The 26710-nt window shown below is 45.4% G+C and overlaps 1 protein-coding gene across 2 annotated transcripts in view; it reads right to left on the bottom strand.

Moving 5' to 3' along the window:
- Window positions 1–25319, bottom strand: part of LOC144598770 (NADPH oxidase 2-like) — a 36274-nt gene extending 10955 nt beyond the window's left edge. The window contains exons 1-10 of one of the 2 annotated variants that reach the window (XM_078409167.1): window positions 25228–25319; window positions 17220–17315; window positions 15629–15739; window positions 14207–14291; window positions 11572–11711; window positions 8277–8458; window positions 5630–5759; window positions 4706–4798; window positions 3141–3394; window positions 2066–2228 (exon numbers count right to left, since the gene is read on the bottom strand). In XM_078409167.1, coding sequence (XP_078265293.1) covers window positions 2066–2228; window positions 3141–3394; window positions 4706–4798; window positions 5630–5759; window positions 8277–8458; window positions 11572–11711; window positions 14207–14291; window positions 15629–15739; window positions 17220–17315; window positions 25228–25272 — 1299 coding nt within the window. In that variant the 5' untranslated portion in view covers window positions 25273–25319. The remainder of the gene's footprint in view (window positions 1–2065; window positions 2229–3140; window positions 3395–4705; window positions 4799–5629; window positions 5760–8276; window positions 8459–11571; window positions 11712–14206; window positions 14292–15628; window positions 15740–17219; window positions 17316–25227) is intronic. The other variant, XM_078409168.1, reaches the window with a different exon arrangement.
- Between the last annotated feature and the right edge of the window lie 1391 nt (window positions 25320–26710).

The following is a 26710-nucleotide window of genomic DNA, read 5'->3' as shown; positions in this document are numbered from 1 at the left end:
TTTCCTCACAAAAACGTGCGGGGTTGTAGATTAATTGGCTGCTGTAAATTGCCCCTCAGAGTGAATGCAAAAGTGGGATAACAAAAAACTCGCGTGAATGGCTGATCAATGTTCGGCGTGGACTTGATGGGTCAGAGGGCCTGTTTCCATGCTGTATCTTTAAACTTAAACTTACACTTAAATCTGCTCTGCTCTTTCAGCATGTAATTGTCACTTGTAGTGATTAGCATCACTTCTACTCCCCCCATAATATAGCTGATTTTCTTATTAACATAATATCCCTCCTCCCTACTCGCCACCTCCCATTGCTATATTGAGATTAACTGAAGTAAAAACATCCTGTTATTACTTATTTTAATGCTACATTCATTTACTGCAGACTAAATAAATGTTATAAGCGAAAAAAGGCCATTCTTGGCAGGTGCTCATTTCATCACTAATATGCATTCACTAATATGTAGACTATAGCTACAGGGCACTGGGGTAGCAAACAAGGGATTTGGCATGTTTGGAAGATGAATAGTTTAATTTCATTTACACAATTATAGTTGGAAGAAAATATAATAGATTTATTTTTTCAGATCGGACTCTAAAACCTTGGAGAGAAACAGCTAAAATAGCCCCCTGTGACAGGGGCAATTGTAGGTTTACTATTTTCCACTTTCAAATCTAGCAAGGAATGCAGCATATGAGATATCAGAATCTAATTAAAATGTGGAACAGCGATAGGCTGTAAGGGTAAAACACTGAACTGATTGGAGAAATGAATTGAAGCAGAAATGTAAATCTAATGAACTTTGAAGTTTGAGTAGGAAGGTTTTACCGGGGGGTGTGGGTCAAATGCGGACACATTGGTCTAGCTTAGATGGGATATCTTGGTTAGCATGGATGAGTTGGGCCTGTATCTGTGCTGTATGGTTATAGTAAATTTGGGCAACCTCTCCTCACCACCTCTCGCCTAGGCGTCAATCTGAGGTTGTGGTTCAATAAGCCATTAATACCAATACCCTCAGTTCCCATTTAAGGCAGGAACTGGTTTGACTTTCTGGCCGGGAAGAGGTAGAGAAGGGGGAAGTCTTCAAGTAAAAAGTGCTTTGCTACCCACTCGAGATTCAGTAATCTGCAAAACTATTGAGGAAGATCGAGAAATTCAAATCTGTCTGGATAACCAAACTTCATCTTTAGACTAGATTTTAGACGTTAGAGATACAGCGCAGAAACAGGCCCTTCGGCCCACTGAATCCATGTCGATCAGCGATCACCCCTGTGCACTAAGACTGTCCTACAAGTAGGGACAAATTTCACAATTTTACCCGAAGCCAATTAACCTACAATCCTGTATGTCTTTGGAGTATGGGAGGAAATAGGAGCACCCTAATAAAGCCCTGGCAGTCACAGGGAGAATGCACAAACTCCATACAGACAGCACCCATAGCCAGGTTTGAACCCGGGTCGTTGGCGTGGTGAGGCAGCAACTCTACTGCTGTGTCACTCTGCCGCCCTGACATTCAGTTGGCATGTAGATAATGATAATTCTTCTTCTGTGCTATCTGCCTTCATGAAACAAAGATTCGGGTCTCAGAATCTCTGATGAGATTCTCTGAAGTCCACAGTGGATAGAGCAAGAGCATCTTGGGAACAGCTCTATCCAAGACCGCAAGAAATTGCAGAGATTTGTGGACGCCACCCAGACCATCACGCAAACCAACCTCCCTTCCATTGACTCCATCTACACTTCACACTGCCTCAGCGATATACCTTTATCCTGTATCTGCACCGTGTGCACGGCTTGATTGTAATCATGTGTAGTTTTTCCGCACGCAGCAAAAAAGCTTTTCACCCTATTGTGACATGACAATAAACTAAACTAAACTAAATTAAGAGCAGCTGACCAGGGGGAACTAATACTTCTTGTTGAATTCATTTGCATCAGCTGTTCCTCTCATTCTTACTGTGGTATGAATTTATAAATAATTGAATCAAAATAAACATCATTTAAATTATGCTACCCAATTTTTGCAAATAAAGCAAATCTCTCAAATGTAATGTGCACATTGTGTATTACCTTCTTCAGTTTCAGATTCGGGTCAGAGTGGGTGTATTTGTACCAGACAGATTTGAGAACGGATGCAAAGGGAGTTACTCCAATCCCCGCTCCAACTAGGACAGCAGTTTCGTACCGAAAGACATCTTCACTGGCAGTACCAAAAGGCCCATCAACTGCAATACTGAAGCAAAGTAAAAGCTCAAGTCAAAAACTAACGCTTCTTATAGCTGTAGACACAATGAACTGCAGATGCTGGAATCTTGAGCAAAACATAAAGTGCTGGAGGAACACAGCGAGTCAGGCAGCATCTGTGAAGGGAATGGTCAGACAACGTTTCTGGTCGGGACCCTTCTTCAGACCTGAGATTTCATCTGGACTTTCCCACCACAGATGCTGCCTGACCAGCTGGGTTCCTCCAGCAGTTTATTATTTTGTTCAGGATTCCCGCATCTGCGGTTCCTTGTGTCTCCATATCACTGATAAGTACCAGTCAGAAAGATCTATGGCTCCATATTCACTTTCCAATTTTAATTTTTCTCAAAGAAATATGCTTCCCCTTTTAAACCAGTACTCATAAACGTACAATTTTGTCCAATTTTTAATTTACAGTCAACGTATTTATAAACATTTCCCTTTTTATGAAACTCCTCAAAATTGTCAACATATTAGTGAACACTCCCTCTTCCCCTCTCTCCCATCAGGCATGAGGTACAGAAGTGTGAAAAGGCATACCTCCAGATTAAGGGGCAGTTTCTTCCCAGCTGTTATCAGGCAACTGAGCAATCCCATCACCAACTAGAGAGCGGTCCTGAGCTACCATCTACCTCTTTGGAGACTCTCGGTGCTGGACTTTATCTTACACTAAACGTTGTACCCTTTATCCATATCTGTACACTGTGGACGGCTTGATTGTCATCGTGTAAAGTCTATCCCCTGACTGGTTAGCACGCAACAAAAATAGCTTTTCACTGTACCTCGTACACGACAATAAACTAAACTAAACCAAAATAATAATCTATGACTCTATAATTTTTCCATGAAATTAACTTCCTAAAGGTAATATTGGCTGCTCGAGACACCTTCAAATAGATACCTGGGAAGTTTCCATGCCTCTCGGAATTCCTTTTGATCTCCACCACACACTTTGAACAGACTGTCAGTCCAATCTCCCATTCGTCTCACGTGGATGCTGAAGTGGTCTTCCTCTGGCGACGAGGTCAGTGTGAAAGGATGCCACTCCAGACTTGAAATCTTTGAGCACTTGACAAAAATGTACTGGCCGACCTCCATCTTAAAACCTCGTTTTTTCATCTGGAGCTCCAGCACTTTGGACGGGTGGGTAACAACCTGCAGGTAGATACAAGGGTCATGAGTGTTTCATTTTCACATGTACTGACAACAGCACAATTAAATTCCCTTCACAGAGGCTGCTTGACCCGCTGAGTTCCTCTAGTGCTTTATCTTTTGCTCAAGATTCCAGCATCTGCAGTTTCATATGTTAGTCTGAAGAAGGGTCTCACCCCGAAACATCCCCTGTCTATTCCCTCCACAGATACTGCCTGACCTGCTGAGATCCCCCAGCACTTTTAATTTTGCTGTGAACTGTTAAGGAGTATTTTAGTATACAGTTTTTTTTTTTAAGAGTCACAGAGTCATACAGCATGGAAACAGGCCCTCTAGCCCAACTTGCCCATTCTGACCAACATGCCCCATCTATACTAGTCCCACCTGCCTGTGTTTGGCCCATATCCCTCTGAACCCATCCTATACATGTACCTGTCTAAATGTTTCTTAAGTGTTACGATAGCACCTGCCTCAACTACTTCCTTCGACAGCTCGTTCCATATACCCACCACCCTTTGTGTAAAATAGTTACTCCTCAGGTTCCTATGAAATCTTTCTTCCCTCACCTTTAAACCTATGTCCTCTGGACCTTGAAAGGAACTATTTTCTTTAAAAAAAAATGATTTCTCTGTTCTCCATAGCTTCCCAGATTGCAATAGAGATCGGCTCTCTGATTCTAGGATCCTGAAAATTCTATTCCGAAACTGTCCTGAGGTGAGATTCCACGGGAATTTCTCCCGACCCTTTCCCTTGGTGCTTCAGTTGAGAAAGCACCAAAAATGGAGCCATACTTTGACATTGTGACAGAGGGAGGACTGTGACTTTAGACTTTAGACATACAGCTTGGAAACAGGCCCTTCAGGTCCGCGCCGACCAGCGATCACCCCGTACACTAACACTATCTTACACACTAGGGACAATTTACAATTTACAGAAGCCAATTAGCCTACAAACCTGCACGTCTTTGGAGTGTGGGAAGAAACTGGAGCACTCGGAGAAAACCTGCTTCGGTCACAGGGAGAACATGCAAACTCCGTACAGACAGCACCCGTAGTCAGGATCGAACCCGGGTCTCTGGCGCTGTAAAGCAACAACTCTACTGCTGCGCCACCGTGCAGCCCACTGCGATAATAAGTCAGGTTCAACCATTCGACATGATGTTTACATCATAGCATTCCTGGTGGGATTTTCTATTTTGAAAATAATGAGAGGAATTCTACCCTAATAACTCTCATGCTTTTCACATAAAGTAGACAAAATTTGGGATAAATGGCAAGGCTGCATACTATGAAAAGAAATTCAAGTAACACTTACCTTAGTAATGACAACCTTCTGCTTGGATCTCCAGAACCGCACAAATCTCTCACAGACGTACAGAACCATTGGACCAACGACCCATTTCCAGGTCTATAAAAGCATCAATTTGGCTTGGTAAGAAAGTACAGTATGATGGACTAGTTTTGTTTAGTTTTACAGATACAGCGGGCGAAAAGGTCCACGCCGACCAGCAATCACCCGTACACTAGTTCTATCCTACACACGAGGGACAATTTTTAGAGAAGACAATTAATCTACAAACCCTAATGTTGTGGAATGTGGGGAGAAACCGGAGCACCCGGAGAAAACCCGCACGGTCATATGGAGAATGTGTAAATTCCGTACTGATAGCACATGAGGTCAGGATTGAACCCTGGTCGCTGGCGCTGTAAGGCAGCAACACCAGTGCTGCACCACTGTGCCGCCCTATAATATTCCCACTACTATCGTATCAATTTAGTTTAGTTTATTGTCACGTGTACCGAGGTACAGTGAAAAACTTTTGTTGCGTGCCAACCGGTCAGCGGAAAGACAATACATGATTACAATCGAGCCATTCACTGTGTACAGATACATGAATAATGTATAGTGTAAGATAAAGCCAGTAAAGTCCGGTCAAAGAGAGGCCGAGGGTAAATGAGGTAGATGGTAATTCAGGACTGCTCTCTAGTTGTGGTAGGAAGGTTCATTTGCCTGATAACAGCTGGAAAGAACCTGTCCATGAATCTGGAGGTGTGCATTTTCACACTTCTATACCTTTTGCCCGATGGGAGAGGGGAGAAGAGGGAGTAGCTGGGGTGCACTCGTCCTTGGCTATGCTGTTCTCCTATCATGATAGGAAAGTGCAGTAGAATAGATTACTATTAGTAAATCGTCTTAAAGAAATTTTATTGTTTTAAAAGTGAATCGACATATACATACCATTGGTGGATTCCCGGAAAATTTAGGCTTGGGACATTCGGGATCAACCCCCCATTCAGTATATTTGTCCTTGCAGTAGGTAATGTTATGTTCCCTCAGACTTGCCTCTGTCTGACCGCGAACGATTTGCCTGGAAGGAAAGGTTACATGAGAACGTTTTAAAGAGACATTCGACCTAATGTTTCAATTAAATGTGGATGGAATAAAGAATTTATTGTCGCTATTTTTTAGAAATCTTGACAACAGGACATAGACGGCACAGTGGTGTAGCTGGTAGAGCTGCTGCCTCACACACCAGACACCCTGCTTCGATCCTGATCTCGGGTGCTGTCTGAGCAGAGTTTGCATGTTATCCTTGTGACTGTGTAGATTTTCTTTGGGTGCTCCGGTACCTCCTACATCCCAAAGATGTGTGGGTTTGTAGGTTAATTGCCTCTGTAGATGCCCCTAGTGTTTAGGGAGTGGATGTAAAAGTGGTATAATATAAAACTAGTGTGAATGGATGATCGATGGTCGGTGTGGACACATTGGGCCGAAGGGCTGTTTCCATGATGTATATCTAAACTGAACTAAACTAAACTAAAGTCAAGTAAACCTGTTCACAATTTGCAGGTTAAACATGTAAGACCCGTTTCAGTTTCATAAGGTCACTGAAGTCTCACCTCTTCAGCACTGCCTTCAACCACTGAAGGTCACCTCACCTTCTGTCTCCTTTCTCTGTTCGTTTACTTATTTATCTATTTATTCACTTCTCTATGTTCCAGAAATCCCTGTAAAGCGTCTTTGAGTGTTTGAAAAGCGCTATATAAATGTAATGCATTATTATTATTATAAGTGATAGGATCGAATTAGGCCATTCGGCCCATCAAGTCTACTCCGCCATTCAATCATGGCTGATCTATCGCTCCTTCCTAACCCCATTCTCCTGCCTTCTCCCCATAATCCCTGACACCCGCATTAATCAAGAATCTATCTATCTCTGCCTTAAAAATATCCATTGACGGCCTCCACAACCTTCTGTGGCAAAGAATTCCACAGATTCACCACCCTCTGACTAAAGAAATTCCTCCTCATCTTCTTCCGAAAGGAATGTCCTTTAATTCTGAGGCTATGGCCTCTAGTCATTGATTCTCCCACTATCCATGCACATCCATGCACATAATTCAAAATGATAATCCAATGATTTACTTATGAAATTCAATATTGGCATATTAAATAGATCCAGTTTTCTCTCAGATTTTTCCCAGAAACAAATCCAATTAGACCTTTGCCACTTGATAAGATATTTCTCTATCTCGTGTTATCTTTCATGCTAAATCTAAAGATATATCAGACTGCAGAGATTCAAGTAAATGCAGATGCTGGAATCCTGAGCAAAGCACAAAAGCAGCAGTCAGAATTTGCATGTCATTTACAAGTCAGCTGATTAGCAAAGACATAATTATCTTTAATTATAATTGTTATTGAAATCAGGCTCCATCATCTGTCAGGATCCACATTTGTCTGTAGAGTAACTGCCATGACAATGACCCTATATACAAATAACCCTGTGTATTAACTGGGGCAGAGAAATCGTCTACTGCATAAGGCTGCTACTTACCAGCTTTTCTTTAGTAAGCAGCGTGACAAATTGAATATTTGTTAATGATAAAGGTTGCTGGACATTGATCTGCTGCCTCTCTTCACTGAAGAAACCTTGAGCATTTATTAATGTAAATGTGCTGCAAATTTACATGTGTTACTTATGAGAAGTTGACCAAAATAAACATTTTCTCTTCTTATCTGACACCCTTTTGTCTCCTTTTCATGTCTGGGCTTTGTCCATGCTTCTGCCAATCAAACCTCTGTCACCTGTAACCAACTATCACTTGCCAGGCTTTGTCCCGCCCCACCTGGATAGGAGAGATTCCAAGGGATATGAGCCAAAAGCAGGTAGATGGGCTAATGTAGATGGTGCATGTTGGTCGGCATGGGTAAAGTAGGGCTGAAGGGCCTGTTTCCATGCTATGACTCTTTCTCTTCCAACTCTCTACTACAGGTCCACCACCGATTTTACGGCATCCAGAGCATTTCTGGATTATCCGTTTTTAGCCGGACCAACAGAGGTCAGAGCCTCCAAGAGGAGTCCAACTGAATGGGAACGGTCGGCCTAGGCTGCCGGTGGGCCCCGATACCGGCCTGCAAAGATGGCCGCGGAAGACAGCTATGGGAATGGATTTGCCAGTTCCGGCTGGGCTGCAGTTCCAGAGCCCCGGCCATGGGGGACAAATTCGACCTGCTGATCGGCCGCGGAAATCTTGATGAGGGCGAGATCAGCCAGTCTAGCCGCCACATTTCCGGGGGAACTTCTGGGGGGGCGGGCAGGGGTTTTGTTTAAAAGTACTTTCGTAATTTTGTCTCAACTAAAGGAGATGCCGGACTACCAGTTGTGGGAAAATCAGTGGTGGACATGTACAATCAATCTGAAGAAGGGTCCCAACCCAAAACATTGCCCGTCCATTGCCTTCACGGATGCTGCCTGACCCACTGAGTTTCTCCAGAACTTTGGGTTTTGCTCAAGATTCCAGCATCTGCAGTTAGTTCCTTGTGTCTCCGTGACACAGAACGTGTTACAGGAACCATCCAATTTCCCATAAACGCTACATACCCTATTCCGTGGATGACCAGTCCAGCAAAAAAGACCACAAACAGGTGGTGGGTGTACCAGAAGACTTCAAAGTACTGTCGCCTGACAGTTTCCGTCGATGATGTTATTATGAGTATCAGGGCCAGCGTAATAGCCACCCCACTCAGCCCTGCCACAGTTACAAACGCCACCTTAGTAGGATTCTGGAAAGGAAAGACAATCAATTACAAGTGATATATTGACCGATCGTTGAAACAGATGGGAAGTTCAACATGTTTGAGGACACAACTAAAAACCTAGTGATTTCTGAGTAGGAAGGAACTGCAGATGCTGGTTTAAACCAAAGATAGACACAAAATGCTGGAGTAACTCAGCGGGTCAGGCAGCATCTCTGGAGAGAAGGAATGGGTGACCTTTCGGGTCAAGACCTTTCTACAGACTGAAAGTCAGGGGAAAAGAAAACGAGAGATATAGACGATGATGCAGAGACATAGGGAACAATGCATGAAATATATACCAGATAAGTAATGATGATAAAGGAAACAGCTGTTTGTTGGGTGAGAGCGAGAAGCTGGTGCAACAGGTGGGGGAGGGATGGAGAGAGAGGGAATGCAGGGGTTACCTGAAGTTGAAATCAATATACCATTGGGTTGTAAGCTGCCCAAGCGAAATATGAGATGCATGAGATCCAATTTGCATTTAGCCTCACTCTGACAATGGAGGAGGCCTAGGACAGAAAGGTCAGAGTGGGAATGGGAAGGAAAGTTAAAGTGTTTAGCAACCAGGAGATCAGGTAGGTTCAGGCAAAGGTATGCAGCGAAATTATCGCCCAGTCTACGTTTGGTCTCGCCGATGTATAAGAGTCCATATCTTGAGCAACGGATACAGTAGATGAGGTTAGAGGACTGTCGTGTAGGAAAATAACTGCAGATTCTGGTACAAATCGAAGGTATCACAAAATGCTGGAGTAACTCAGCAGGTCAGGCAGCATCTCTGGAGAGAAGGAATGGGTGACGTTTAAGGTTGAGACCCTTCTTCAGACTGATGTCAGTGGGGGGCGGGACAAAGAAAGGATATAGGTGGAGACAGGAAGACAGTGGGAAAACTGGGAAGCGGGAGGGGAAGAGAAGGACAGAGGAACTACCTAAAGTTAGAGAAGTCAATGTTCATACCGCTGGGCTGTAAGCTGCCCAAGCAAAATATGAGGTGCTGTTCCTCCAACTTGCGGTGGGCCTCTCTATGACACTGGAGGAGGCCCATGACAGAAAGGTCAGACTGGGAGTGGGAGGGGGAGTTGGTGCGCAGCCACCGGGAGATCAGGTTGGTTAAGGCGGACTGAGCAAAGGTGTTGAGCGAAACGATCGCCGAGCCAGCGTTTGGTCTCGCTGATGTAGAGAAGTTGACATCTGGAACAGCGGATACAATAGATGAGGTTGGAGAAGGTGCAGGTGAACCGCTGCCTCACCTGGAAAGACTGTTTGGGTCCTTGGATGGAGTTGAGGGGGGAGGTAAAGGGACAGGTGTTGAATCTCCATCTTTGGCCTCCTCCACTGTCATAGTGAGGCCCACTGCAAGTTGGAGGAACAGCACCTCATATTTCGCTTGGGCAGCTTAGAGCCCAGCAGTATAAACATTGACTTCTCTAACTTTAGATAGTTCCTCTGTCCCTCTCTTCCCCTCCTGCTTCCCAGTTCTCCCACTGTCTACTTCTTCCTGTCTCCACCTATATCCTTTCTTTGTCCCGCCCCCCACTGACATCAGTCTGAAGAAGGGTCTCGACCCGAAAGGTCACCCATTCCTTCTCTCCAGAGATGCTGCCTGACCCGCTGAGTTACTCCAGCATTTTGTGATATCTTAAAGGACTGTCGTGGTCTCTAGACAGAATCGAGGGTTAAGGTATAAGGACAGGTATTGCATCTCCTGCGGTTGAAGGGGAAGGTACCTGGGGAGGGGGTGTTTTGGGTGGGAAGGGATATTAACCAGGGAATTGTGGGGGGAACGATCTCTGCGGAAGGTGGAAACGGGAAGATGTGACTAGTAGTGGGATCCCGTTGGAGGTGGCGAAAATGTGGGAGCATTATGTGCTGTATGCGACGGCTGATGTGGAGAAAGATTAAAACTAGGGGGACTCTGTCCCTGTTGCGACTAGGAGGAGGGGGAGCAAGGGCGGAGCTGCGGGGTATCGAGGAGACACGTGTGAGGGCCTCATCTATGATGGGAGAGGAGAACCCCTGTGGCCTAAAGAATGAGGACATCTCGGATGTCCTGGTATGGAACATCTCATCTTGGGCGCAGATGCAGTGTAGGCGGAGGAATTGGGAGTAGGGGATAGAGTCTGTGCAGGAAGTAGGGTGGGAAGAAGTGTAGTTGAGATAGTTGTGGAATCAGTGGGTTTGTAATAGATGTCGGTCGATAAAGTGATTCCTCCCGTTCTAATCTTGTTTGCCCTGTGTTTGGGCAGAAATTTGATGAGAGGCATCGACATTACCAGCCCCCCCCCCCCTGTAGTGAGTCGCATTTCTCTATGTCCTTGCCAGCCATCTAAAAGAAACAATAGGCTTCTTGCATAAGTGAATGGGGAACCTAATGGGATTTATTAATGCAGTGCAAAATTAACTGTTCAAACCTTTAACAAAATGTACAACGGATGAGTAAATATACTCACTCAATTCCACACTTCAGTAAACCCCTTTATAACGGACCATAGGAGGGAATGATGTCCGTTATTGACGAATGTCCGCTATAACCAAGTAAGGGATTGGTCCTGTTCTTTTCTCGCTTCCAGCTCTTCAACCCCCACCCCCAGCCCACTCCTTACTTTCAGTTTGAAAAAGGGTCCCGACCTGAAACGTCATCAATCCTTTTTCTCTAGAAATGCTGCTTGACCTGCTGAGCTACTCCAGCACTTTGTGTCTATCTAAGGGATTATCATTGTATAGGTAGTAGAAATAAACAACGGCAGATGCTGGTTGATACACAACAGGACATAAAGTGCTGGAGTTCCTCATCGGGCTGGGGGTGGTGTCGGCAGCCCGGCCTGGTGGTGAAGGTAGGTAGGTCTCCAACACCAGCACATCCTTCTTCAGATACGGGTCCCAAAGTGTTGCAGAAATATGTACTTGTCTGACCTCCAGCTACACATAAATGCACAGTCTTGAGAACGTAAGAAACAGTAGACTGACCTCAAATTAAAACCCCCTATTATTCCTTTGTACGATTTTTGCAGAAGTTTAGCAGCTATTACATTGCTTCTAGCAATGTTCCTCTTTCTCTACCATGTATTTTGTTAAGGCAACAAAAGATGATTGAACATTACCGTTTCTTTGGTTTGAATTGGATTCAGGTAACCTCCCCCGGCTCCCAGTTCAGACAAGACAGCATTGAGTTGTCCCTTTTCACCCAGCTGGCAATCCATGAACCGCTCAAAGTTGAACAAATGTGCAATGATGTGAATGGCTGTGAAGCAACAATGCACAGTCTGTCATGATTCTGTGTACATTTTGAATTATGTGGATGACCATTAAAATCAATGGGATTAATTTTTGCTCATTGGCATAGTATACAAGTTGGGAGATCATGTTTCAGTTGTGTAAGACGTTGGTGATGCCACAATTAGAGTACTGTGTTCAGTTTTGGGCACCATGTTATAGGAAAGATGTTGCCAAGCAGGAAAGGGTGCAGAGAAGATTTATGAGGATGTTGCCAGGACTTGAGGCCTTGAGTTATAGGGAAAGGTTGAGCAGGCCAGGACTCTATTCCTTGGAGCACAGGAGGATGAGGGATGATCTTATAGAGGTGTACAAAATCATGAGAGGAATAGATCGGGTAGACGCACAGAGTTTCTTGCCTAGAATGGGGGAATCACGAACCATCAGACAAGTTTAAGGTGAAGGGGTAAAGATTTAATAGGAACCTGAGGGGTAACTTTTTCCCACAAAGGGTGTTGGGGGTATGGAATGAGCTGCCGGAGGAGGTGATTGAGGTAGGTACTATTGCAAAGTTTAAGAAACATTTGGACAGGTACATGGATAGGACTGGCTTAGAGGGATATGGGCCAAACGTCGGCAGGTGGGACGTGTAGATGGGACATGTTGGCCGGTGTGGGCAAATCGCGCTGAAGGGCCTGTCTCTCTATGACACTATGACTCCATGACAGTGTGCATTAAACATACTAATGAGCAACACATGGTCAATGAATCCAGCTCTCAACATAGTTCTGAATCAATTGTCTGTACCATTTACACTTCAACCAGGCCAGCACAGTCAAACTCATCATAGTCCAGGATATCTTCACTGCTATTTTTTAGATAACACCTCACATTTTGCTGTTGTGGAGCCTCAGCAATCCTAGTAGTTTTGTGGAGAACAGATTGCTGTTGTGCCATGAGACTATTCAACCCCCTTTGAATAGAGGCCATCTTGGCCTCGGGCTGAGCTTCCAGGATGAAGGTCTGAAGTTCTCCTGCAGCACCCGGACGTTTGGATAGATTTGTATCCCTGAGTGGTATCTTTTTACGTAAAGGGTAGTGGGTGTATGGAATAAGCTGCTGAAGGAGATAGTTACGGAAGGTACTATTGCAACTTTTAAGAAGCATTTAGTCAGGTATAAGGATAGGATGGGTTTGGAGGTACATGGGCCGAATGCAGGCAGATGGATCAAATGTAGATAGAGCATGTTGGTCGGCGTGGGCAAATTGGGCCGCAGGGCCTGTTTCTATGCTGTATGACTATGATTCTATTCAGCCTGAACCTCTGGTGTTACTCTGGAATTTTGTGTCCATGCTGTTCTTCAGATTGGGTAAAACCAGGACAGCTCTGAAACATATTGCAGCCTTTATCCAAACAGACAGAAGCACGGCGAGAGTGATCTCGACAACAAGGCAGCATTTAACTTGGTCTGGCATCAAGGACCTCTTGTACAACTGAGGTCACAGCTTCAGTTTCAGTGTCATAGCAATTTCAAACGCAGATCTGCTCCTTTATTTGAACTGAAGACTGGAATTACCAGTGTTAATAATATTGTCAGTCCTTCACAGTAACATACCGAGCTATGGGTTTTGATTTCAGGAATTAATCAGATATCTGAACCCACCAAGTTTCACTCAAAGTTTAGGATTTTTACCCCATAATATACTATTTTTGCCCCATAAATAGTAAAATAGTAAAGAGAAAATCTCTCTCTCTCTCTTTCTCTCTCTCCACCCCCTTTTTTTTCTTTGTCTCTCTCCACATCCCTATCTCTCCACACCCCTCTGTCTCACCACCTCCCTCTCTCCCCTCTCTCTTCTCTCACCTTCTACACCCGCCTCTCTCTCTTAATCTCTCTGTCTCCTCATACACCCCCACTCCTCTCTCAACCCCCATCTACATCCTCCTCTCTTTCTCTCTCCCTCTCTCTCCAACCTCTGCTCAGTCGCACCACCCTGTCTCTTCCCTCTCTCTGCCTCATTTGTGTATACATCCCCCACCTCTCTCTCTCTCTCTCTCTCTCTCTCTCTCTCTCTCTCTCTCTCTCTCTCTCTCTCTCTCTCTCTCTCTCTCTCTCTCTTTCCCTCACCCTCCCCCTCCCTCTCTCTTTCCCTTCTCTCCCACACCCCCCTCCACCTACCCCCCTCCCCTCTCTCTCTCACTCTTTCACTTTCCTCCCATCTCTCATCGTCATGATCTTTGCAAGCACCCATAACATTGCCCATGACTTGGTGTGGTTCCATGCAGGGGACTTTCCTAATGTAGCCACCACAGTTCTTTTTGCATTGTTACTTTTGGAGGAAATCTATTGATTGGTTCCTTCCAAAATCCTTTAATAGATGTAATCTTAATTCTCACCAGAGGACACACTTCCTGAAACCGATTTGATCTGATTTTTTGACTTCAGGAAAAACGTAAAACCTGCCGAATAACTAGGGTACTGCATTGACCATAATACAATGATGGATTTATTCACGATTTACCTGTATGCAGAGCGATCATGTAAGCTACCAGTTTATGAAAGGTGATGTTTTTGTCCAGTTGTCTTCTGAGAGTGTGTCTGCAACACTAAATTAAAATGGAGGTTACAAAACAGTTACAAACCCCCTTCTCTCAGCAATTTCCCATGCAACAGCAACAACAGCTCATTGACCACTTCCCTTCCCACCATCCAGGGACCCAAGCAATCTTTCCAATGATGCACTTGCACTTCCTCAATCTGAAACATTGAGTTTCATTTAGAGATGCAGCAAGGAGACAGGCCTGCGGCCCATGAACTCACGCCGAATATTGATCACTCGTTCATACCAGTTCCATGTGATCCCACTTTCTCACCCACTCCCTACACTCAATTCACAAAAGTCAATAAACCTATAAACTCCACACGTCCTTGGGATGTGGAAGGAAACCAGAGCACCCAGAGGAAACCCACGAGTTTACAGGGAGAACGTGCAAACTCCACATAGACAGCACTCGCGGTTAGGATCGAACCCAGGTCTCTGGCGCTGTGAGGCAGCAGCTCCACCAGCTGCACTACTGTGTTGTCCTTTAACTGTTAACTGTTTCTCTTTCCACAGATGCTAAATATTTCCAGCACTTTCTGGTTTTGTTTCATATTTCCAGCAACTGACTTTGACCATTGCAGCATCATGCGGTCCTTACCTGCTGTGCCACAAGAGTAAACTCAGCATCTTATCTGCAACATCCAGGTTTCAGACCAATGAGGCACTAGGTGCTCAAATAACCGAGCATCATGTCTGATTTGGCAGAGCAACCGATTAACTAGAAACAAGGAACTGCTGATGCTGGTTTATAAAAAAAGACACAAAGTGCTGGAGTAACTCAGCATCTCTGGAGTACATGGATAGGAGAGTTTTAGACTTTAGAGATGTAGCATGGAAATAATCCCCTGTAGCCCACCAAGTCTGCGTCGACCAGAGGTCACCCCGCACATTAGCACGAGGGACAATTTACAATGTACAGACACGAATCATCCTACAAACTTGTATGTCTTTAGAGTGTGGGAGGAAAATGGAGCACCTGGAGAAACCCCATTGTTTTCAGGTCGAGACCGAAGAAGGATCCTGACCTGCAACATCACCTACCCGTGTTCCCCAGAGATGCTGCCTGACCCGTTGAGTTACTCCAGCACTTTGCAACCATTTATTGGTAAAATAACAACAATTATCTATACTGTGCAGCAAAATAAATCATGCAAAGCTTCTTTTGGGGGCTATTTCCAATCAAAGGCACCATTGGAAGAAGCCTTGAAACACACCTTAACAAGTGAGAAATAACAAGTTATATTTTAAAACAACGAGTGAACCATGCACAGAATCTTTTACCCGGACGTGGAAATGTGAAAAGGTAAATAATTATCTTGCGGACTTTGAACAGCCACTTACCCCGCAGGTTCCTCGCACGAATGACAGTAGGTTTCGACAGACAGGCAGCAGGATCAGCATGCAGTTGAAGTTCAAGCAGGCGGCTGGTGCCCGAGCCCAGGCTAGAGCAGGCTAATGGATGAAAAGAAACAAACCTGAGTTGGAATGGACCCGTGGGAAACAGTGCACAGGTGACACACTGGTCCACCACCGATTTCCCGGCACCCTCAGTTGCAGAACCTTTGTGGATTATCTGTTTTTGCCGGACCAACAGAGGACATGGCCCTCGAGAGGAGTCCAACGGTACCGGAACGACCCACCTGGGCCGCCCAAGGGGCAAGATACCGGCCCGCAGAGTCACCCTCGGACGTCGGCTGTGGGAATGGATCTGCCACCTCCGGCCGGGCCGGAGTTCCAGAACCCCAGACACAGGGGACAACATAGACCAACTGACCGGCTGTGGAAGTCCCAACGAGGTTGAGAATGGCCACCTCACCCGCCCTAGGCGGCACATGGTCGAGGCTGAGGGGAGGGGAGGGGGGAGAAGATGGGAGAGGAGGGGAGAGTAGGGGGAGGAAGGGGAGGAGGGGAGAGGAGGGGAGGGGGGAGAGGATGGGAGAGGAGGGGAGAGTAGGGGGAGGAAGGGGAGGAGGGGAGAGGAGGGGAGGGGGGAGAGGATGGGAGAGGAGGGGAGAGTAGGGGAGAGGAGGGGGAGGGGAGAGTAGGGGAGGGGAGAGGCGGGGGGAGAAGAGGAGGGAGGAGGGGAGGGGAGGGGGAGGGGAGAGGAGGGGAGGGGGAGGGGAGAGTAGGGGAGAGGATGGGAGAGGAGGGGGGAGTAGGGGAGAGGAGGGGGGGGAGGGGGAGGGGAGAGGAGGGAGGAGGAGGGGGAGGGGAGAGTAGGGGAAAGGAGGGGGAAGGGGAGAGGAGGGGGGAGGAAGGGGAGTAGGGGAGAGGAGGGGGGAGAAGAGGAGGGGGGAGCTTCCAGGGGGGATTTAAAGTGCGCTCTCATGATTTTGTCCAGTTAAAGGAGGCGCCAGTTGCCGGAAAATCGATGGTGGACCTGTTTGAGGATGTTGCCAGGGCTCAAGGCGCTGAGGTATAGCGAGAGGTTAGGCAGGCTGTTCTCCAGACATGCTGCCTGACCTCCTGAGTTATTCCAGCACTTTGTGTCCATTTGACCTTTTTTCAGGATGCTATTCCTTGAAACGCCGTTGGCTGCGAGTGATCTTAGAGCATAAAATCATAGATAGGGTAAATGCACAGAATCTCTTACCAAAAATAGGCGAGTCAAGAACCTGGGGACATACCTGATTTTAGTTTAGTTTATTGTCACAGGTACAGTGAAAAGCTTTTTTATTGGGTGTTATCCATTCAGTGGAAAGACTTTATATGATTACAATCATGACGTTTACAATGGACAGGTAAGGGATAAGATGAGAGGGGAAAGATTGGAAAAAAGTTCAGGGGGAGATAGGCCATTCATGGGCAAATGGGACTAACGGATGTGGCATTTTGGTCGGCATGGACAAGTTAGGCTGAAGGGCCTGTTTCAGTGCTGTATTACTCTATGACATGACTGAAGTGCAGTCCATGATTGTAGGCTCCAACTCACCCCAACTAGCTCTCGTGTGTAATAAAACTTTTGTCCATCATCATAGACAAAATAGAAATGGACGAAGAGAAATGCATTGATTCCAAGCCAGGCCAGCTGCAAAAAAAGGGAAATGGACACAAACAATGTCACTCAACTTGATTACTGCACACAGTCAGACCAGCATGTTACATGAAGCACTGTCACAAGACAGGAGGGGTTACAAAGGAACATACCAAGGATTTGGGGCTGCACTGTGGTGCAGTGGTAGGGTCGCTGCCTTACAGCACCAGAGACCCGGGTTCGATCCTGACGACAGGTACTGTCTGTATGGAGTTTGTACGTTCTCCCTGTGACCATGTGTGTTTTTTTCTGGGTGCTCTGGTTTCCTCCCACATCCAAAGACACTCAGGTTTGTAGGTTAATTGGCTTCTGCAAAGTGTAAATTGTCCCCAGTGTACAGGATAGTGCTAGTGTACGGGGTGGTCACTAGTCGACGTGGATTTGCTGGGCCATAGCTGTTTCCACGCTGTATCTCTAAAGTTTAAAGTCTAAAGAGTTTGACAGGACTGTAGAATTTTACCTGTACGAAAGATTAGTCACTGGGGGTGTTTATTTTAGAACAGAGAGGATTGTGGGGAGATTTTATAGAGGCCAATTAACCTACAAACCCGCACGTCTTTGTGAGGTGGGAGGAAACCGGAGCTCCTGGAGAAAACCCATGTGGTCACAGAGAGAATGGGCAAACTCCATATAAACGGCACAGAAGGTCAGGATCGAACCTGGGTCTCAGCTGCTGGTAGGAGGATTAAGGGTGGCACAGTGCCGCAGCGGTACAGTTGCTGCCTTATAGCACCAGGGACTTGGGTTCGGTCTGCCTTGGCTGCCGAGGAGCCGAGAAAACAGCCTGCAAAGTCGCCTTGGAAGTTGGCTATGGGAACGGCTGAGATCGTTCCCATAGCCAACTATGGCTATGCCAACTCCAGCCGAGCCAGAGTTCCAGAGCCCCGGCCGCAGGGGGAGATTCGACCTGGTGATCGGCCGCAGAAGCCTCGATGAGGTGTCGAGGTCGGCTGTATCACCTAGCCTGGACTGCACATTTTCGGGGCCTTCTGGTGGGGATTTCAAGTGCACTCATAATAAAAGGATAAGCCATCCGTTGCCGGAAAATCGGTGGTGGATCTGTATTGCAGTCAAGGCTCCTCTGAACCCAACTTTGTCACTCCTTTTGAAGCTACATATCTGACGGATGCATCAAACACCCTTCTTCTGCACTATTGTTTTCACAGTGCTAGATTGTTATCCTCACCAACAATCGATAATCAGGACATAAACCATGAATTTCCCATTCATTCTCTTAATGGAGGAATAATTGGACAGGCTGTGTGAAAGAATATAGAACAGTACAGCACAGGAACAGTCCTTTCGGCCCAAAATGTCTGTGTCGAACGTGATGCCAAGAGCACCTTTTATCTGCCCACACATAACCCAGATCCCTTCACTCCCTGCACATCCTTGTGCTATTATATAAATGTGTGTATATATATATATATATATATATATAAGATAGACACAAAATGTTGGAGTAACCCAGCGGGACAGACAGCATCTCTGGAGAGAAGGAATGGGTGACGTTTCAGGTCGAGACCCTTCTTCAACTGTTTAGGGATATGGGAAGCGAGAAATATAGGTGGCGATGTGGAAAGACAAAGAACAATGAATGAAAGAAATGCAAAAATAGGAACAATGATAAAGGAAATAGGCCATTGTAAGCTGTTTGGAGGGTGAAAATGAGAAGCTAGTGCGACTTGGGTGGGGGGGAGGGATAGAGAGAGAGGGAATGCCAGGGCTACCTGAAGAGAGAGAAATCAAAATTCATACCACTGGGCTGTAAGCTGCCCAAGCGAAATATAAGATGCTGTTCCTCCAATTTGCATTTTGTCTCACTCTGACAATGGAGGAGACCGAGGACAGAAAGGTCTGTGTAGGAATGGGAAGGAAAATTAAAGTGTCCAGCAACCGGGAGATCAAGTTGGTTCACACGGGCTGAGCGAAGGCGTTTCGCGAAACAATCGCCCGGTCTGCGTTTGGTCTCGCCGATGTATAAGAGTCCACATCTTGAACAACGGATACAGTAGGTAAGGTTGGAGGAGGTGCAAGTGAGCCTCTGCCTAATCTGAAAGGACTGTCGGGGTCCGTGGACAAAGTCGAGGGAGGAGTACAGCGACAGGTGTTGGATCTTCTGTGATTGCAGGGGAAGGTACCTGGGGAGGGGGTGGTTTGGGTGAGAAGGGATGAGTTAACCAGGGATTTGCAGAGGGAATGGTCTCTGCAGAACGCAGAAAGGGATGGAGATGGGAAAATATGGCTACTGATGGGATCCCGTTGGAGGTGGCGGAAATTTCGGAGGATTATGTGTTGTATGCGACGGCTGATGGGGTGGAAGGTAAGGGCTATAGTAACATAGCAAAGAGTAGTGGGAAGCAAGAGGATTTGGCAACTTTCAAAGGACAACAGAAGGTAGCAAAAAGGGCAATAAGGGGTGAAAAGATGAGGTACGAAGCGAAGCTGGCCAAGAATATAAAGAAGGAAGTAAAAGCTTCTTTAGGTATGTTAAGAAAAAAAGATTAGTAAAGCCAAATGTGGGTCCCTTGAAGGCAGAAATGGGTGAAATTATTATGGGTGACAAGGAAATGGCGGAAGAGTTGAACAGGTACTTCAGATCTGTCTTCACTAAGGAAGACACAAACAATCTCCCAGATGTACTAGAGGACAGAGGATCTAGGGAGACAGAGGAACTGAAAGAAACTTGCATTAGGCGAGAAATAGTATTGGGTAGACAGAGGGGACTGAAGGCTGATAATTCCCCAGGGCCTGACGGGTTCTTTTCTGAATGGCAGGCAGTGGCGAGTGGAGTGCCGCAAGGCTCGGTGCTGGGGCCGCAACTATTTACAATATATATTAATGATTTGGATGATGGAATTAGAAGTAACACTAGCAAGTTTGCAGACGACACAAAGCTGGGTGGCAGTGTGAACTGTGAAGAGGATGTTAGGAGGTTGCAGGGTGACTTGGACAGGAGAGGAGACCTATGATGGGAGAGGGGAACCCCCATTCCCTAAAGAATGAGGACATCTCGGATGTTCTAGTATGGTACACCTCATCGTGGGTGCAGACGCGGCGTAGAAGGAGGAATTGAGAGTAGGGGATAGAGTCTTTGCAGGAAGCAGGATAGGGAGAAGTGTAGTCGAGATAGTTGTGGGAGTCAGTGGGTTTGTAATAGATGTCAGTCAATAGTTTATTTCTTGTGATGGAGAGTGTGAGATCAAGAAAGGGGAGGAAGGTGTCGGAGATGGTCCAAGTAAATTTGAGTGCAGGATGAAAATTGGTGGTGAAGTTGATGGTCCATGAGTTCTGCATGGGTGCAGGAGGTAGCACCGATGCATGGGTGCAGGAGGTAGCACCGATGCAGTCATCAATGTAACGGAGATAGAGTTCGGGGGTAGGGCCAGTGTACGCCTGGAACAGGGATTGTTCCATGTACCCTACAAAGAGGTAGGCATAGCTGGAGCCAATGCGGGTGCCCATAGACTTGGAGGAAGTGCGAGGAGTGAAAGGAGAAGTTGTTGAGGGTGAGGACCAGTTTCGTGAGGTGGAGTACTCATACTTTGTATGAGTTTTGCAACGTACGAGGAATTTGATTTGCCGTGCAGTCATACCAATAAAAAGCAACAAGACACACAAAACACATTTTAACATTGTGGGAGTCAGTGGGTTTGTAATAGATGTCAGTCAATAGTGACTCCTCCACATTCCTCATTGTGATGGAAGGCGAAAATAAAGTTCAATATTCTTCCCGTGGTCGGGGGCCTCGAGCCTTCCGTTGACCGGGGGACCTTGGCTCCCGTAGCCTGCGGTCGAGCCCTCTGCGTTGGGGCGATCAAGCTTCTGCATCGGGGGGGATTCTCAGCTCCCCCATGCCGGGCGATCGGACTCCAGGTCGGGGCTGGTCGAACCTTCTGTGACTTTGGAGCTTCCCGACATCAGTCTCTACCCGAGACTGTGAGCTCCTCGATGTTGAAATCCGCAGGCCGCAGTTGGAGCGTCGATCCCAGGAAAGGGATCGCAGGCTCTGATGGTAAGTCCACGGCCCCGCGGTGGGGCTCAAAGTCAGTCTCGAGCAAAGTCAGTTTGCCAGCTCCACGATGTCAGGCTACAGAGCGACCAGAGATACAATCCGGAAAACAATCGCATCTCCGGCAAGGTAAGAGATTGAAAAAAAGTTTTCCCCCGACCCCCTTCCTCACCCCCCCATATAAAACAAACCAGAGAACATTAACATATACTGTCCTTTTAAAACACTAAAAATAACAAAAAAGACAAAAAGGCAGACAGACCGTTGGTGAGTCTGCCATCGCTGACAGTGCCACCCGGTGAGTAGAGTGTTCGTAGAGGGAAATTGGATGGATCTGTGGTCGAGGAAGAAATGGAGGGCTTTAAGGCCTTCCTGGTGGGGGATGGAGGTGTAGATTTATATATATAAAAGGTGTGTGTGTGTGTTGGGATTACATATAATCCTAATTTTTGGAACAAAATAATAAAATAAATGAAGCAAAGTGGCTGTGATGCTGAATCTAAAATGAACTTTACTTTTCATGGGAATAACTGGTCTTCACTGGAGTAACATAGATAACACCAGATGCTTCTTCATCTGATCACTTCTCATGTGTTGATAAATCATACACTTCAGGGTGAGGAAAATGAGAATGTGAAGAGGTGAGTCATTGACTGAAGCAGTCCCAAGCTCTGACCTGCTCTCATTCACATAATTATGTGGTTGATCCTGTTGAATTTCTGGTCAACGATGACCCCCACCCCCCACCTCCTCACCCTAAAGTCACCACACTCCCCCTCCCCACCGAGAAAGAATGACAGTAGGAATCACAACAATGGTGGTTAGACTATCTCTTGTTCATCACCTCATAGACAATAGGTGCAGGAGGAGGCCATTCAGCCCTTTGAGCCAGCACCGCCATTCAATGCGATCATGGCTGATCACTCAATCAGTACCCCGTTCCTGCCTTCTCCCCATACCTCCTCACTCCGCTATCCTTAACAGCTCTATCCAGCTCTCTCTTGAAAGCATCCAACGAACTGGCCTCCACTGCCTTCTGAGGCAGAGAATTCCACACCTTCACCACTCTCTGACTGAAAAAGTTCTTCCTCATCTCCGTTCTAAATGGCCTACCCCTTATTCTTAAACTGTGGCCCTTTGTTCTGGACTCCCCCAACATTGGGAACATGTTTCCTGCCTCTAATGTGTCCAATCCCCTAATTATCTTATATGTTTCAATAAGATCCCCCCTAATAATTTGTCGGGCAGATTACCATTTACACCTCCCACAAAGGACATCTGGTTGAAGATCACATCACCACAAAATGGTATCCAAATGTAATTTCAGAAATTGCAACAGAATAAAAATAGAACAACTTCCTGTTTCACTTTATAAATCGCTCCAATCTACAGTTATTTACTTCCATGCATTATCAACAAAAAAAAATTGTTAAACTTGAAACCTGTCCACTTCAGATATTCATCGAATGAAGCTCTCCACACCTTAGTGTAGTAAAGTGGAAGTTGTATCAAAAATAGGAGAGCATTTTAAAATCATAGCCCCTATCTCTGTACACTATTGGCAAGACTGTTCATGGAAAAAAAACTCCCTAATACCCTGAGGAGGCTTCTGCCAGACCGTGCAGCACATTTCTTGTTTTTCTTTGTAACAGTTTTGATGATAACGTTTCCAGACCCACTTCAAAAGCTAATTAAGTTAAAATATTTGTTTAATGATTAAATGTTAGTTTGAGGCCAGCCATCTCATTTAGGATTCCTTATCTTAAAATACATTTGTGAATGAATTCTGTTTTGTGGAAATCCAATAGCTTCAGGATTTAAAAAAAATCTTTTCTTACCCAGATTATTTTTAACCAAATTCTGGAGCTATCTCAGTGATACGGAGCTATCTCTCAGTATCTCAACTCATATTCTCTATATTTATTAGTCTAGTTCAATGGGCTATGATATCAGTAACATAACTGCTATGCTAACAATTCTTTATTTTTTAAGAAAATATAAATACTATAAAGGTAGATAATTACAATACATGCAACTCACTAATATAACAAATGCAGAGCTTCACCTCCAGATTCAGGGACAGTTTCTTCCCAGCTGTTATCAGGCAACTGAACCATTCATAGAAACATAGAAACATAGAAAATAGGTGCAGGAGTAGGCCATTCGGCCCTTCGAACCTGCACCGCCATTTAATGCGATCATGGCTGATCATCCAGCTCAGTAACCTGTACCTGCCTTCTCTCCATACCCACTGATCCCTTTAGCCACAAGGGCCACATCTAACTCCCTCTTAAATATAGCCAATGAACTGGCCTCAGCTACCTTCTGTGGCAGAGAATTCCACAGACTCACCACTCTCTGTGTGAAGAAATGTTTTCTCATCTCGGTCCTAAAAGACTTCCCCCTTATCCTTAAGCTGTGACCCCTGGTTCTGGACTCCCCCAACATCGGGAACAATCTTCCTGCATCTAGCCTCTCCAACCCCTTAAGAATTTTATATGTTTCTATAAGATCCCCCCTCAGTCTTCTAAATTCCAGCGAGTACAAGCCTAGTCTATCCAGTCTTTCTTCATATGAAAGTCCCGCCATCCCAGGGATCAATCTGGTGAACCTTCTCTGTACTCCCTCTAAGGCAAGAACGTCTTTCCTCAGATTAGGAGACCAAAACTGCACACAATACTCCAGGTGCGGTCTCACCAATGCCCTGCATAACTGCAGTAGAACCTCCCTGCTCCTAAACTCAAATCCTCTTGCTATGAATGCCAACATACCATTCGCTTTCTTCACCAACAACTAGTGAGTGGTCCTGCGCTATCTACCTCATTGGAGACCCTCAGGCTTTCTTTGATCAGACTTTACTGGACGTTATCTTGCACTAAACGTTACTCAAGTTATTCCCCTTATCATGTATCTGTACACAATGGATGAGTCGATTGTAATCATGTATAGTCCTTACACTGATGAGCTAGCATGCAAAAAAACCTTTTCACTGTACCTCGGTAAACGTGACAATAAACTAAACTAAATTAAACTTGTTTTCTTATCAAAGTAAAGATACTAACATTACCTTCATTTGAATATATTTTCAATTTGTTTTTTTTGCCACAGCACACATGTTATTTGTTAATAAATCAAGTTTACCTCGAGTACATTGCAACTAAAGGAAATATTTTGAATCCAAATATTTAATATGCATGTAATAAGCTGAAGTAACATTGAAAGGAAATTGTTCCTAAACAAGAACAACGCTGAGCAATTTTATAATCATTTCTCAGCGTGATCATTCGAAAGAGATTAATTTCTAAATTCTGAAAAAGTTTAATTTCAGCATTCAACCTATCTATTCCCCTCATGATTTTTTTATACACCTCTTTAAGATCATCCCTTAGCCTCCTACGCTCAATGAAATAAAACCACAGGCCGCCTAATGGTTTCCTGTAGCTCAGGCCCAGGAGTCCTCGTAAATCTTGTCTGCGCTCTTTCCAGCTTAATGGCTGAATAATGAACAATTAAATTCATAAGCATCAATGTTAATTTGTCCATTTTTTTTGTTTGTATTAAACGTTATAAAATATATCTATTTTATATTAAACTATAGCATTGCTTTTAAAGTTGTCTAATATTACATCTGGATGTTAAATAAGATGTTATTTTAATTTATCACCGTCATAAAATGAATCAGCAAAATCATAATTCTTGTATTTATATTTTAATTAAAAATAAGTTGCTTCCATAACCAAGAAAGTATTAAAGTATCCAGGAATGAACTGCAGATGCTAGTTTACACTGAAAATAGAAGATAAAGTGGCCAAACAACTAATATAATTTGAAGAATAAATCAGAAAATAAAACTTTGGAACTTTCCCCATTGCTTTAGACATGAAGAATACTTACAATCACAAAGATAGAAACCCCCTCGTTCATCAGGCAGTTTCCCATATTTGAAGTAACTGTGAACTCAGTAGCACAATGTTAATTTAATCAAGTATTTAAGGAAGTGAGAAGTTTATCGACGAGGTACGCAATATCCTTCTCTATTCAATGCGAAAAAGAATGAACAAATCAAATACTTTCATTAAACTAGATACCATTTTTAAAAACTGAAGTCAGTTTTTAAGTATTAATTTATAAGGTTATTTTTGTTTCATCATTGCATAAATAGGTTTAATATTGGTCAATGCTAGATATTTGTATAAACTGCAAAGAGAACCAAAATTAATTATTTTATTCTTCTGTAACTTAAATTTAGTCTGCCTTATAAAAATTAATAGACTTCAGATGTTGGAAATAGCATAAAAAGAGGAAACCATAAAGATATTTATGCAAGCAGAGGTAATGTCTAAAGAAGGGTCTCGACCCGAAACGTCACCCATTCCTTCTCTCCAGAGATGCTGTGTGTCTCGCTGAGTTACTCCAGCATTTTGTGTCCATCTTCGGTTTAAACCAGCATTTTATCTCTGTGTAGGAAGGAACTGAAGATGCTGGTTTTAACTGAAGATGGACACAAAATGCTGGAGTAACTCAGCGAGACACATATGTTTGTCCCGTATTTTTGTTGTGCGGCTTTCATCCAGAAAAAAATGGTACACGATAGCGCGACAATTTTAGGTCCACCCTACTCACCATTCCCCCGCCGACTGACTACATTGAATTTTGTTACTTTTTAAAAACAATTTACTTCATAAACTTTAAAAAATGTGCTCACCCCCCCCCCCCCCCCGGCAGGATCAGCGGGAGGACTGGTACCTGTCCTGGCATGCCCCGCGCCTGACCTTCCTCCCATGGTGCAGTGCGGAGGCAGAGGGTCCAACAAGATGGCCGTCGCCACCATTCGCCGCCGCTACCCGACGCTCAATCACAGTGCGCTAGACGCACGGGGCCGAGCTCAGTGGCTTTTCCCTGTCCCCCCTCGTTCGCCCACGGCCCTGGAGGACAATCCCTGCCTGGCAACGGGTTCACGGGTTCCCGGGCCCACAGGATCGTCAGTTGCGGGACAGTTGCCCGGCCTGCAGGAGAGGCCCGCAGGAGAAACAGATCCGAGGTCAGTGCCTTTTCCCTGTCCCCCCTTGCCCGCCCACGGCCCTGGGGGATGCTCCCCGGACCCGTTGGGCCCAACACCCTCCCCCACTCTCCCCTCCCTCTCCGCACACCCCCCCTTCTCCCCCTACTCACCCACTCCATCCTCCTCAACCCCCCTTATCTCCCCCTCCCCCAACTCACCCACTCGATCCCCCCCTCAAACACCTCTTCCCACTCCATCCCTCCTCAACCCCCTTTATCTCCTCCTCCCCTCACCCCCCCCCCCCTCCACCCTCAGCCACGCCCACAGGACCGTCCGCAGCAGAGATTTCCACCCAAAGGGAATAAATTCAATGAC

This window comes from Rhinoraja longicauda, chromosome 12, assembly GCF_053455715.1.
Source record: "Rhinoraja longicauda isolate Sanriku21f chromosome 12, sRhiLon1.1, whole genome shotgun sequence".
NCBI lineage: Eukaryota > Metazoa > Chordata > Chondrichthyes > Rajiformes > Arhynchobatidae > Rhinoraja > Rhinoraja longicauda.
The sequence above is the reverse complement of the archived record's forward strand: the minus strand, read 5'-3'. Positions and strand labels throughout refer to the sequence as shown.